This window comes from Eleutherodactylus coqui, chromosome 2 (assembly GCF_035609145.1).
Source record: "Eleutherodactylus coqui strain aEleCoq1 chromosome 2, aEleCoq1.hap1, whole genome shotgun sequence".
Taxonomy (NCBI): Eukaryota; Metazoa; Chordata; class Amphibia; order Anura; family Eleutherodactylidae; genus Eleutherodactylus; species Eleutherodactylus coqui.
Genome location: NC_089838.1, coordinates 10,195,778 through 10,208,522, shown reverse-complemented (window position 1 = coordinate 10,208,522; position 12,745 = coordinate 10,195,778). Strand labels below are relative to the sequence as shown.

The 12,745-nt window shown below is 46.3% G+C and overlaps 1 protein-coding gene across 8 annotated transcripts in view; it reads right to left on the bottom strand.

Moving 5' to 3' along the window:
- DGKI (diacylglycerol kinase iota) overlaps positions 1–12,745 on the bottom strand; it is a 249,655-nt gene that overhangs the window by 125,732 nt on the left and 111,178 nt on the right. For 4 of the 8 annotated variants that reach the window (XM_066590332.1, XM_066590333.1, XM_066590334.1 and 1 more), the window contains exons 1-3: positions 10,723–12,644; positions 2,723–2,831; positions 1,908–2,003 (exon numbers count right to left, since the gene is read on the bottom strand). In XM_066590332.1, the coding sequence (XP_066446429.1) occupies positions 1,908–2,003; positions 2,723–2,831; positions 10,723–11,132 (615 nt within the window). In that variant the 5' untranslated portion in view covers positions 11,133–12,644. Of the gene's footprint in view, positions 1–1,907; positions 2,004–2,722; positions 2,832–10,722; positions 12,645–12,745 lie in introns of those variants that run through there. The other 4 variants (XM_066590336.1, XM_066590337.1, XM_066590339.1 and 1 more) reach the window with 1 other exon arrangement.

Below are 12,745 nucleotides of genomic sequence, written 5' to 3'. Positions count from 1 at the left end.
GACTGACCTCACTAATGGGCTTTAGACCTCCACATACATCTTCTTAAGGTGGTGGCTCAGTGACTACTGACGGCCCGGCTCCTGCTCTAACAGCCCGGAGGGGAGAAACCTCAGATCCTGGCCGTTAAACCCTTTACATGCCACAATCAGCGTGTAAGCAGATGACAGCGGAGAGTTTCCTTCAGGCACCCATCGGCACACCGCAATGGTGTCGCAAGGTGCCAATGGGCTCCCAAGGCAGCGGGAAGCCTGACAAAGGCCTCCATGTCTGCCATGTAACCCCGCCTACTAGGCCCCGCCTCCAGCAGAGTTTAATAAGTGGCTGCTATGAGCTTAGTAGAATGCACTACCTGAGTAATGCAGTGTACTATCCTAGCGATCGGACAATCACATCTTCAAGTCCCCTCGACGGACTAAAAAGTGGTGTAAAAAAAACTCAACAAAGCTTGATTGAAAGAAAAAAAAAAAAAAAACATCCAGAAAAAAATCAGGCCGCGGTATTACCGCGTTTGTAACGGCCGAAAACAATGAAACTATTTTATTATTTATTCTGCACTGTGAAGGCTGTAAAAATCATTTTATAAAGGAATGCCAGAATTGTTGTTTTTCTTTTGTTCATCCCCAAAAAACGCAATTAAAAACAATCCAAAAGTCGCAGGTACCTGAAACTGGTACCGATAAAAACTACAACTCTGCCCGCTAAAGACAGCCGCGCGCCGCCGCCGGCGGACAAATAACGAGGTTATGGGTCTTAGAGTGCGGAGATACGGAGGCAAGTGCTTTTTTTTTATTTTTCTTTGTGCTAAAGTAGTAAAAAATAAAAAAAAATCTCTATAAATAGAGATGAGCGAGTAGTGCCTTATGTGAGTACCTGCCCGCTCGTCTCTATAGATTCGGGGGCCGGCGGGGGAGAATGGTGAGTTTCGGCAGTGAGCAGGGGGGAGCGGGGGAGGGGGGGAGAGAGAGATCTCCCCTTTGTTCCTCCCCGCTCTCCCCCGCCGCTCCCCGCCCCCCGCCGGCCCCCGAATCTTTAGAGACGAGCAGGGAGATACTCGGCTAAGGCACAACTCGCTCGAGTCATGTGCCTTAGCGAGTATGCTCGCTCATCTCTATCTATAAACTTGGTGCCGCAGTAATCGTGGGGATCGGATGAGGAAGCTGTCAGGTTATTCTTACCAAACGCGGAACGTCATAAAAACAAAACCCAAAAACACAAGGGCAGAATTTCTGGATGTTTTTACCATTTCCACCGCAAGAAAAGTTATAAAAGTTCTCACGGAACTTTATTTGGCCCCCGGAGTGCGGCCGGTGACATACACAACTCCTCCCACAAACACACAAGCCCTCTCACGGCCGTCAGCGAGTTCTGGCAATGTGACGGTGATGACCGCCGGATCCTTAGGGCTGCTTTCACACAGGCGATCGCGATATTGCCACGAGAAAATCGCTGCGAAATCGTGTCTCAGTTCCGGCGATTTTTGGGCGTCAGCAATGGGTTTTTTTTTTTTAGAATAATCTCGCATCGCATTGCTGCCGCATGCAATAAAATTGCTTCCCAACTACTCAGTGCTTCCTGGTTGCTGCTGACCAGGTCATGTGACTGCGGCAGCCAATCACTGATTATAGAAGGTCACTGCTGCGGCCAGTGATTGGTGCAGCAGTCACAGGTCCTGGTCAGCAGGAAGGACTGAGCGACGACCCCTTTAAGTAATTCTTCTGTAAGCAGCGCCACTCTTCTCCATTGGCTGTGCTTGGTACTGCAGCGGATCCAAATTCCTTCTGAGAAAGAATGGACACCCTTTTTCTAATCCTGGACTATCCCTTTAAGAAAGGCAATCTGATTGATTTGTGGTGAACTTACTGTAGAACACCTACCTAGATTCATCAACGAATGACATCATACTTACAGAAAACTTGACTTGGCAGTTCTCTTCCCCCAGATAACAGAGGTCTCCCGATACATTGGTCTCCTGCCAGAGGTGCTCCCCATTCACCGCGTTCTCCTGCACGAAAAATAACCAGTTATTTGTATCCCATATCAGCCGTTTTATAAACTTTGGGGAAAATTGCTCATCGTTGCCAACTAGAGTCCAGAATGTGTCATAACAAGCACTCACAGAGTACAGTCACAGTAGACCTGGTCCGCTACAGCGCCACCTATTGGTGACTATTTTACTGAATTTTTTTTTCAGAACTGGTGAACGCATCGTCTGACGTGTCATGGGAGCAGTAGAGCGCCCCCCAGAGGCCTCTGTGTAGGGGTAGTTTAGTTTCACTCACCCTGCACTTACAGCGGTATTCCTCTGTACAGCCCCACTGACTATACTAGGTCAGTGTTCTGTCAGTCACAAACACGGACAGCCACACACGTGAAAATCGCTGGTATGGAGATAACCAAGTAAGAGTGTGCGACACTGTCCCTAACTCCCACTGCAGCGAGTGGAGAGAGCCGCACACGCATGCGCAGCCACTCAGTCTGGGTGCTGACTATATGGTGCTTCCCTCTAAAAACAGCACCACACCTGTCCACAGGTTACAAATGGTATTGCAACACAGCTTCACTCAGTACAATGGAGCTGGGCTGCAATACCAGACGCAACCCACGCTCAAGTGTGGTGCTATAAAACAGTAGCCATCATTTTCTAGCCCTCTGCAGCCATAAAAGGTGGGAGGTTCCCCAGAAGCGTTACCCTCCAGACCCGCAGTAGAATAAGTAACATACAGTCCAATCCAGGGTGGTCCGAGGCTCTTTCAGGGGTCCATTGGAGATGGTCAGCGTGGGGCAGTGCACGGGCGCCAGGTGCTGAAGTCCGGATCGCGAAATGGCTTTCCTGCAACGAAACACAAGAAACTTGATCAGAAACGAGTTTGCAGTTACAGATAACGTGGTGCTAATTTCTAACGGACGTAATGGCACCAAACATGGCAGTCCTAAGCTACGTTCGGCCTATGTGGTCACACCGGCTACCAGCTTGTAGGGTGAGGACGAAGTGGATGTAGGTTGGAGACGATCGACCTACTAGATCCACCCAGCCAGATGATCTTCCTCCATGCAGCAGCAGCTTGTGGAGCTACATGAATCATCCTCCTCCTGGCTCTGTCCCATTCCCCTAACATTCCTAATGCACCCCAAAACACAATTTCTTAGGTCTACCACTGTATTTATGTTTTGAGCCTGGCTCTGGTACTGTATCTATGTACTGAGCTTGCTGTATTTATGTTAAAAGCTTGGTTCTCGAGCAATAATTATGTTATGAGCTTTGTCCTGGTATTGCATCTATGTACTGACATTGTTGTGTGCTGTATTTATGGCATGCGTTTAGTTCTGGTGCTACATTTATCTTATGAGCTTGGTTCTGGTGTTGCAGTTATGCCTTTAGCTTGGTTCTGGTGTTCTATTTATGTAATGAGCTTTGTTCTTGCTGTATTTATGTAATGAGCTTGGTACTTGCTGTATTTATGTTATGAGCTTGGTTCTGGTGTTGTATTTATATACTGAGCACGGTTCTGATACTTTATTTATCTTATAAGCTTGGTTCTGGTGCTGCAGTTATGCCTTTAGCCTGGTTATGGTGTTCCATTTATGTAATGAGCTTGGTTCTTGCTGTATTTATCTTATGAACCTGGTTCAGGTGCTTTATTTATATACTGAGCTTGGTTTTGTTGCTGTATATATTTACTGAGCTTGGTATTTGCTATTTTTACTCTATGAACTTGGTTCCGGTGCTGTATTTATGTTATCAGCTTGGTTCTGGTGCTGTATTTATGTTATGAACTTGGTTTTGGTGCTGTATTTATGTTATAAACTTGGTTTTGGTGCTGTATTTATGTTATGAACTTGGTTCTGGTGCTGTGCTTATATTATGAGCTTAGTTCTGGTTCCGTTTTTAAGTTATGAGCTTGGTTCTGGTACAGTATTTATGTTATGAGCTTGGTTTTGGTGCTGTATTTATGTTATGAGCTTGGTTTTGGTGCTGTATAAATGTTATGAGCTTGGTTCTAGTGCTGTATTTATGTTATGAACTTGGTTCTGGTGCTGTATTTATGTTATGAGCTTGGTTCTGGTGCTGTATTTATGTTATGAGCTTGGTTCTGGTGCTGTATTTATGTTATGAGCTTGGTTCTGGTGCTGTATTTATGTTATGAACTTGGTTCTGGTGCTGTGCTTATATTATGAGCTTAGTTCTGGTTCCGTTTTTAAGTTATGAGCTTGGTTCTGGTACAGTATTTATTCACCGAGCTGTTCTGTTGCGGGTATGCTGCTGCTACCTCGCTGCTTTCTGCACAAGCAGAATACAGTCAGACTGCCTGGATAGATTATACAATATATATCGTTTTTTTGTCTTATGATGGGTAAGAAAGGCGCCAACATAAAGATATTCCGCACGGCGTGCCATCTCTCCTAAGGCCAGCACTGGCAATGTATAAAATGTCATAGAACCACGAGGGTATTACTCAAGCCCCTTCCACGGCCGGCTGGAGGAATGTAAGCGGCCTATGTTGATACTATTGAGGCGCCCGAAGATGCTGATAGAAGACAGAACCTTCCGGTGGAAAGCTATGGATGCGGTCAGCGGGAATCGGGACGTAACAACATGTAAGAATGATTAGAATCAACATAATAATCCTCGTCGGTTCTCTCAGATCTCGCTCCAGGAGGGGAGCACATTTAGCGCCGTCTCCATCGGCTGAACTGGTATTAACCTCCGTGAGTCATCGCAGGATCCAGGTTTTCTCCAGTGGGATCACTGTCAAAAGAGAGCAGACAGATGGACCCATCCAACCGAGAATGTTCGTGGGGATGAAAACACACAGAGGAAAAACGAGAGCGCTCAGAAATATTAATACGTGCGAAATAGCTTCAAGTACTGAGCTGGAAAATACCAAGAAATTACCAAATGCTCACATTTTTAGATAAATCACCGGACCTTCAACCTGAAGAGGGGACAAGGACACGACGCGACTGCAAATAGGCAAGAACCAGTGAAAAAAGGAGCGGAATGGGCGAAATAAAAAATATCACATCTGAGAACATTGCAGGAATCCAAAAACATTCAAAAATACAGCAGAAATTGCCTATTTTCCTAAAGGCCTTATGGTTGGCCAAATTCTTGTCGGCGTCTAATAAGCGTATTCGACCTACATGTCAATCTGCGCTCGTTTAACTGTGCTTGACGTGGGCCAAGAATCCGTTTAAGGTCCTTTTACAAGGGCCGGTTACTAAAAAAGCCCGCTGATTGGCGGTACATCAGCCTGCATGAACTGGGAGAGGTGATGTCCTGCCAGTCTGTGGGCACCAACAATCATCCCCATAGTGATTGTTCCTTCCCATAAGGGTCATTTTGCACTGGCCTCAGCTCAATCTATAAAATGCACTCATTTAATTTTGTTTTACTTGGGCCAACAATCGGCTTAAGGTCCTTTTACATGGACCGAATATCAGGCCTGAACTTTGCCCCTAATGATCATTCACCCAACAACTGGGCCGTGTAAAAGGACCACCGATCAGCCGATCAACAAGGGAATGCTCGCTCACCAGTTAGCATAAAAATGCTCGCTGATCGGCGGTACATCTTCCCGTGTAAACCGGGATCTGTACAGCTGGCCTATGGGGACTGAGTGATTGTACTAGTGATCATTCATTCCCAGAGCGGTCCCTATAAAGGTCCCTCTGGACTGGTCGAATTCTCAGCCCACTCTAACAAGTGCCAATCAATTTTGGCCAATAATTGGTTTAAGCTTCTTGATTTTTGAGCCAAAACGTTCCTCCTAAAGTTCCTTCATCTGACAGTCAGGCCATGTAAAAGGATCAACAATCAGCGGATGGACAAGTAAACACTCGTTCCTCGGCTGATTGTTCCGTTTCAGTGAAGATGAAAATGGCCATTAATCGGTGGTACATCTTGCCGTATGAACAATGAGATGACCAGCCAGCCAATGGGTATGAACGATCTTCGTTGCAACAAGGGTCCTTTTAGAGGAACTTTTGGGCTGCCCAAATTCTCAGCCCAATCTAACAAGCACTGATCAACACACACTCGAGATCAGTGCTCTTTTATTTTCTTTTACATGGGCCAAGAATCAGCTTAAGGTCCTTTTACACAGGCTGAGAATCGCCTTAAGGTCCTTCTACACAGGCTGAGAATCGCCTTAAGGTCCTTTTACAGAGGCTGAGAATCGGCTTAAGGTCCTTTTACACAGGCTAAGAATCGGCTTAAAGGGGTTGTCCCGCGCCGAAACGTTTTTTTTTTTTTTTAAACCCCCCCCGTTCGGCGCGAGACAACCCCGATGCAGGGGTTAAAAAAACCACCTGCACAGCGCTTACCTGAATCCCGGCGGTCCGGCGTCTTCATACTCACCTGCTGAAGATGGCCGCCGGGATCCTCTGTCTTCATGGACCGCAGGGCTTCTGTGCGGTCCATTGCCGATTCCAGCCTCCTGATTGGCTGGAATCGGCACGTGACGGGGCGGAGCTACACGGAGCTACACGGAGCCCCATTCAGAAAAGAAGAAGACCCGGACTGCGCAAGCGCGGCTAATTTGGCCATCGGAGGGCGAAAATTAGTCGGCACCATGGAGACGAGGACGCCAGCAACGGAGCAGGTAAGTATAAAACTTTTTATAACTTCTGTATGGCTCATAATTAATGCACAATGTACATTACAAAGTGCATTATTATGGCCATGCAGAAGTGTATAGACCCACTTGCTGCCTCGGGACAACCCCTTTAAGGTCCTTTTACACAGGCTGAGAATCGGCTTAAGGTCCTTTTACACAGGCTGAGAATCAGCTTAAGGTCCTTTTGCAAGGGCCAATTATCAGGCCTAAACGTTCCTCCAAATGCTCATCAGCCTCACCATCAGGCGTGTAAAAGGACTAACAATCAACTGGCAAATGAATGAAGGCTTGTTGGTCGGCTGAAGACTCAGATTTTGTGAGTAGGGAGATCTATAGTCCTCCTAAGGGGGCGATCAATCGTACTGGCGATCGTTCAGCCCCATAAGCCAATGATCAGCCCATGCAAATGAAAATTAGGTGATTGCTAACCGAAATGCGTGTTGATCGGCTCTCGCTGGATTGGGTCAAGAATTCAGCCAGTCAGTTCGGCCATTAATAGCCCATAAACAATGATCCGGCAGCAGTGTAAATGGTGCTGTCATATCACCCATCTGCCGGATGCCGACAACCATCATGTTATTCTGCTGACAAGCCTAGAATCCGTGATACAGATATGGATCATGGTGTTATGCGTCAGCGACAAGCCACAAACAAGAACAGCAGTAAAAAAATAAGAGATATGTAAAACTTCCAAAAGGTCAACGGCACAGAACAGTTTTACAACTGGACTAGTTTATGTCACTTGATAGCAGTTTACATATAAGCAACTTCGAAAACTTTCCAAATAGTCTTGTGTATGCAGCTCCTGTGCAGATCTATGTGTTTCTATGGTAACAGACTACAAAGCCTGATCCTGTAGTCATGTTGACATCCATCGGTCTCATCATTTTTGCCAATCTATCAAATATATGTTAGCAAGAAGTAGGGAAGGGATGGAAGAAAGTATAACTGCAGGACCAGAGTAGATGGGGCTTGTTTATAGTCTGTTACCTTGGAGACACATCACACTGCAGTGGAGCCGTGTACACAGTACAGTAAAATACTTTCAATTACCACCGATTGCAAAGCTGCTTTGTTTTTCATTGCAGCAGCGTATATTATACACACACATAGGATTAGCGAAATGAAGCTTCCCCAACTCAGAGGCCTCGGCGGGGTGTTCTGCTGCTCCTTCATCATTCAATCATTGGCCGTGCTTACAGTGAACAATTATCCTTGAATGTTAATCGTTCCGTGTAAAAGGGCCCGAAGTCTCTACACACCGACGGGAGCAAACTCTGTCTAGGTGGCAAGCAGGAGGCTTTACTTATAGGAGTAAACTCATGATTGACTGTTCTCAGGATAGGTCATCAACAGTTGATTGGTTGGGTCTGCCACTTTTCTGAGAGAAGTTGTCATAGAAGTCTGGGGCGGATGGAAAAAGTGAACAACTCCAATCAAAGAAGACGCCTCCTGTGATTATGGGATAACACTGTCCTCTAATCACTTAAACCATTCGTCAATCGCAAGACCACTACATCATTTTATGTGTTCCATGACAAGGTTCGGACGCAGAAGGACCGGCTCGCCACTTTCCCAGGAGGACACAGCCAGTGCTTGTCAGAGAGCGTGGCACCAGCATAGGGAGCGGGTACCATCTTGGATTCTGAGTTCCTACCCGGGCACCCTAGTCACCCTCCAAGCTCAGTGCTAAAGAGGTGGATGGGGAGAAACGCCATCATAGAGCAGAGAGCTCCATAGCCGTGTTAGGGAGTAGTTACAGTTAGCGCTCATTCACACGGACGTATGCAGTGTTGGTCCGTGAAATACACCACATTGTATATTCACTACGTATTTGGACCTTCTTGTTCTGTTTCTTTTTTTTTGCGCTCACATATCCACTGCGTTTTTCACGTGGGCAGAAAAAAACGTAAGAAAACCTCATAGATTTCTCCTGCTTTCAGGTGTAAATACACAGTGAACATGCGTGCATCATGGGGATCACACAATCCCATCAACTGTAATACGGAAGAACATAGGACCTGCTACGGTTTTTTTTTTTCATACACGTAAAATACATGTCTGAATACCCCAATGTAAATCAATGGCGTTTACATTGCCCATATTGCGCTCGTAACACGGAGTGCAAATATGTCCATGTGAATGAGCTCTGGGGCTTAAGCAATCTGTTAATAAGATGTCTAGCTATACTGGCCAACGGATATTCAAGGATGAATTACCCTTCGGTACGTAAAAAGGTAAGTATTGGCTAACAAGCCAAGAGGAGTTCCCGATGAAAACTGTTTTTGGAACCCACTGTGCCCATATAGGGGCCACTAGATGGATAAACCAAGTGCCATGCACGGCCCTAGAACCATATATCTAGAATCGTATATATAGAATTGCTAATTGCAAGATAAGAGGATTGGGCCACAGAGGAGTCAGTTGGTATAAGACGTATGACCACTGCGGCAGGTGGAAGGTTAACAGCTAATTACGTACACGGCCGTACCGCAGGTAGTACTGTACTGATGGAACCACTCATAAAAGCACTAAAAATTGTATCCGTAAGGTTCAGTATTGCTACAAAATGCTTTCCAATAAAGATACTGGTCTATCAAGACCCATACACCATTTGTGGGTCCAGAATATATGGTGGTCTAACAACAAACTGAAGGTTCCACGACACTGTGCCGCGATGAAGTGAGGATCATCGGAGTGTCATGCGTATTTAAAGGGGTTGTCCCGCGAAACAAAGTGGGGGTATACACTTCTGTATGGCCATATTAATGCACTTTGTAATGTACATTGTGCATTAATTATGAGCCATACAGAAGTTATTCACTTACCTGTTCCGTTGCTAGCATCCCCGTCTCCATGGTGCCGTCTAATGTTCAGCGTCCAATCGCTCGATTAGACGCGCTTGCGCAGTCCGGGTCTTCTTCTTTTCTGAATGGGGCCGCTCGTGCCGGAGAGCGGCTCCTCGTAGCTCCGCCCCGTCACGTGCCGATTTCAGCCAATCAGGAGGCTGGAATCGGCAATGGACCGAACAGAAGACCTGCGGTCCACCGAGGGTGAAGATCCCGGCGGCCATCTTCGCAAGGTAAGTAAGAAGTCACCGGAGCGCGGGGATTCAGGTAAGCACTATCCGGTTTTTTTTTTTTAACCCCTGCATCGGGTTTGTCTCGCGCCGAACGGGGGGGGGGGCTATTGAAAAAAAAAAAAAACCCGTTTCGGCGCGGGACAACCCCTTTAATAAAAAGCTAGTCTGCGGTAGTGTTGAGACTTGCTTATGCAATGATGCTAAACCCTGATGTCAGTTATAGCAGTCATAGAACGATTGCTGTAAGTGAGGTCAATCGCAGCATTCATAACCGTCTAACCCTCGACGCGTTTCCACGGTGCAACTGTTTTAGTATAGCTTCATCAGGACAAACATGAGACGTATGCTGTATTTGTTGTTTGATGACCACTGTGATAGAATACTGCAGGCGTAAACTGAATGCATATAACGCCTCTGAATGAATTGCTCCTTGATTTAAAGAAGTGCCAGGAGGGCTGATAGAAGGTTGTATTGGTAAAACAACAGAACGGCTAAGCTAAACTTCAATCACGATAGTGGCCGCCAGATCAGATATATAGAGAGCCCCTAACACACAGCACTTCTGCAGGCGAGCGCATGCGCAAATGTGTCCACCGCTAAGGAGCAGTAAAAAAAAAAAAAGCATGAAGACGGGTCCTGCCCAATTTTTTCTGGCACGTAGTACTATCAAAGTCACCTACATGCCAAAGATATATGCAAGAACGCCCAATCCATGTCCCTTTTTTCACCGTCTTCTGGCAGCATGTGTAAGATACACAGTGAATATGCATGAAACATCCGTATCCATCGTGTATTTTTATACTCCCATAGACTTTCAAAAATATGGAATATGCACAGAAAATACGCCCGTGGGCATTGGCCCTTCGAGATTTTTCCTTATGACCAGTCCCCATCCAGCTGTACAGTCAAAAATACCTAAATACACAATAATATACAAGCCCATAAAGAAGTATTTGGAATTAACCAACATATGTAACGAACTGGAGTATCTACATTTTTGCTGGTCAAAAACACCTACACACCTTGAAAGTCTGTAGATATCGCCTTCGCCTTCCGAACTCTCGCAGCTAGACGTATAACTATCCTCTTTTTCCCCCTGGTGGACGGGCTGTTGACTTGTCCGGTTGAGCACCTTACAATCCATCCATATGTCCCACAGCAAGTCCTCAACGTTCTGGATCTTCCCAGACTTTAATGTATGTTTTTGAACGATTTTCACTGTAAATCTCTGGTTGACCTTGATGGGCGCCGTGCTGGATTTCCTTCGACTGGCTCCGCTTTTTTTCCCTACTTGGATAGACACCCTTCGTTGTGCCGAGGGTCCTAAAGACGGTCCTGATTTACGCCGAGCTTTCGAAGCCACCAGACTCATCCTCCTGTCGGATGCAGTTGAACAACACTTTCTAAAATGGCGATGGAAAAAGTTCTCCATGGTGTCCAGCGGTGGAGAACCACGATACGTCTCAGCTTCTTATCATCCAAGAACGCTCAAAGATCATCCAAGAAAATTGTTCTAGTCCTACTTGTAATTCGTAAGACCAAGCCAAGACTCTTGGTGTTGCTTATTTCAAGGTTCCGGTCGAGTCTTCGCACAAGTGTTGAGTCAACGTGCTTCACCTTTGCTCTACTTAGTTCTAATCGGTTTTGCACAAAACATAACTTGTGTCCTTCACCAGAAAGCTAAGCAGCTCCTGCCGACGGAAACCAAGTAGCGAGAGCATAAAACACAGATTAGACAGGCCTCACACTGTGGTGGCCGGGAGGGGATGGGGGTGATACCATTGCTACCGTGTAAATGAAAAATGTAATAGCTGAGAGTTACACTGTTGGCGTGAGGCAAAACATGAACATTCCCAGCTTTACATTGTAATCTATATCATATGACTGCCTCCTGCGCGTTTCGGGCTTGGCTATCTCGGGATTTCAATGCTAAGAATTACGCAGGTTGCTTCAGAATGTAATCCCAGTTGACGCCAATCGGACCGAGCAAGAAAGGGTCCGTTCATGACTTACATAATGGACCCATAATCCATATTCTACAAATGACCACCAGGTACCATAGAACCGACATGGCACCTTCAAATGTTCTAAGCCAAGATGCTTCGCTTTTCGAGAAGGTCTCAATGTCTAGTTCAAGGGATAGACAACAGAAGATACAATCAGAGGTGAAGGCTGCTCACTAGCGCATATAGAAACCAATGATAGACTTGAGTTAAGTCTCACATCGGTCCCAGTTGTGGTTTTACGTAGGCAACTACATTATAGCCATCGAGAGAGAACACCATGTCTCTATGATTCCTCAACCCCCTAGACAGCCAGCGGAATTATCCGAGCTGCCAACGCCATAGTAACCCAATGGGAGTAAAGTAAAACAACGTAATACTACAGAAAACACTCAACCGCTGTATACCCCGACTCCACACGCGGGCGCAACGTCACACGCCACGCCTAACAATTCTAAACATCAGAACCATGACTGGTGACCTGCAAGGAGATGGGGACTTCTGTATCCAGTGCGAACCGCAATCCAAAGAAATATTCCAAAGGACGGGGGGGGGGGTTCCCTTTGTTATCACTACTGGGGGAAAAAACACAATCCAATCAGAGGTGACATCCCAAAAAATCCAGTGTTACAATCCATCAGAACGAAGGCGAAGCGTCATTTCGGATGCCCCCCGTAATAACTATGAGGTTGATGCAGAAGCTCCACCAAACCTTCATCTGTAAGACGTTTCCAAGAAGCTGTGAAGTTTTAGCAGGCGGTTGACGTCAGGGTTTAGATATATTTTGGAAAAGGAGGTGGGGGTGTAAGAAAAAAGGGGAGCTGGATGTCATTCAGGAATGCGGAGTCCGGTGGGGACTTCATGTAGAAAGTGCATGGGAATAGGGTTAGTATGGCCGGCGTCCTGCACACACGCCCCCCGCAGGCTTCTGTCCCCTACCACTTCTCACAAGTTTTCTCAGGCTTTCTCCGCTGTACTCGCGGAGCACGCTGTCTACTTCCTCTGGTATTCATATCTCCTTCTGAGATACGCGTTTCATAGC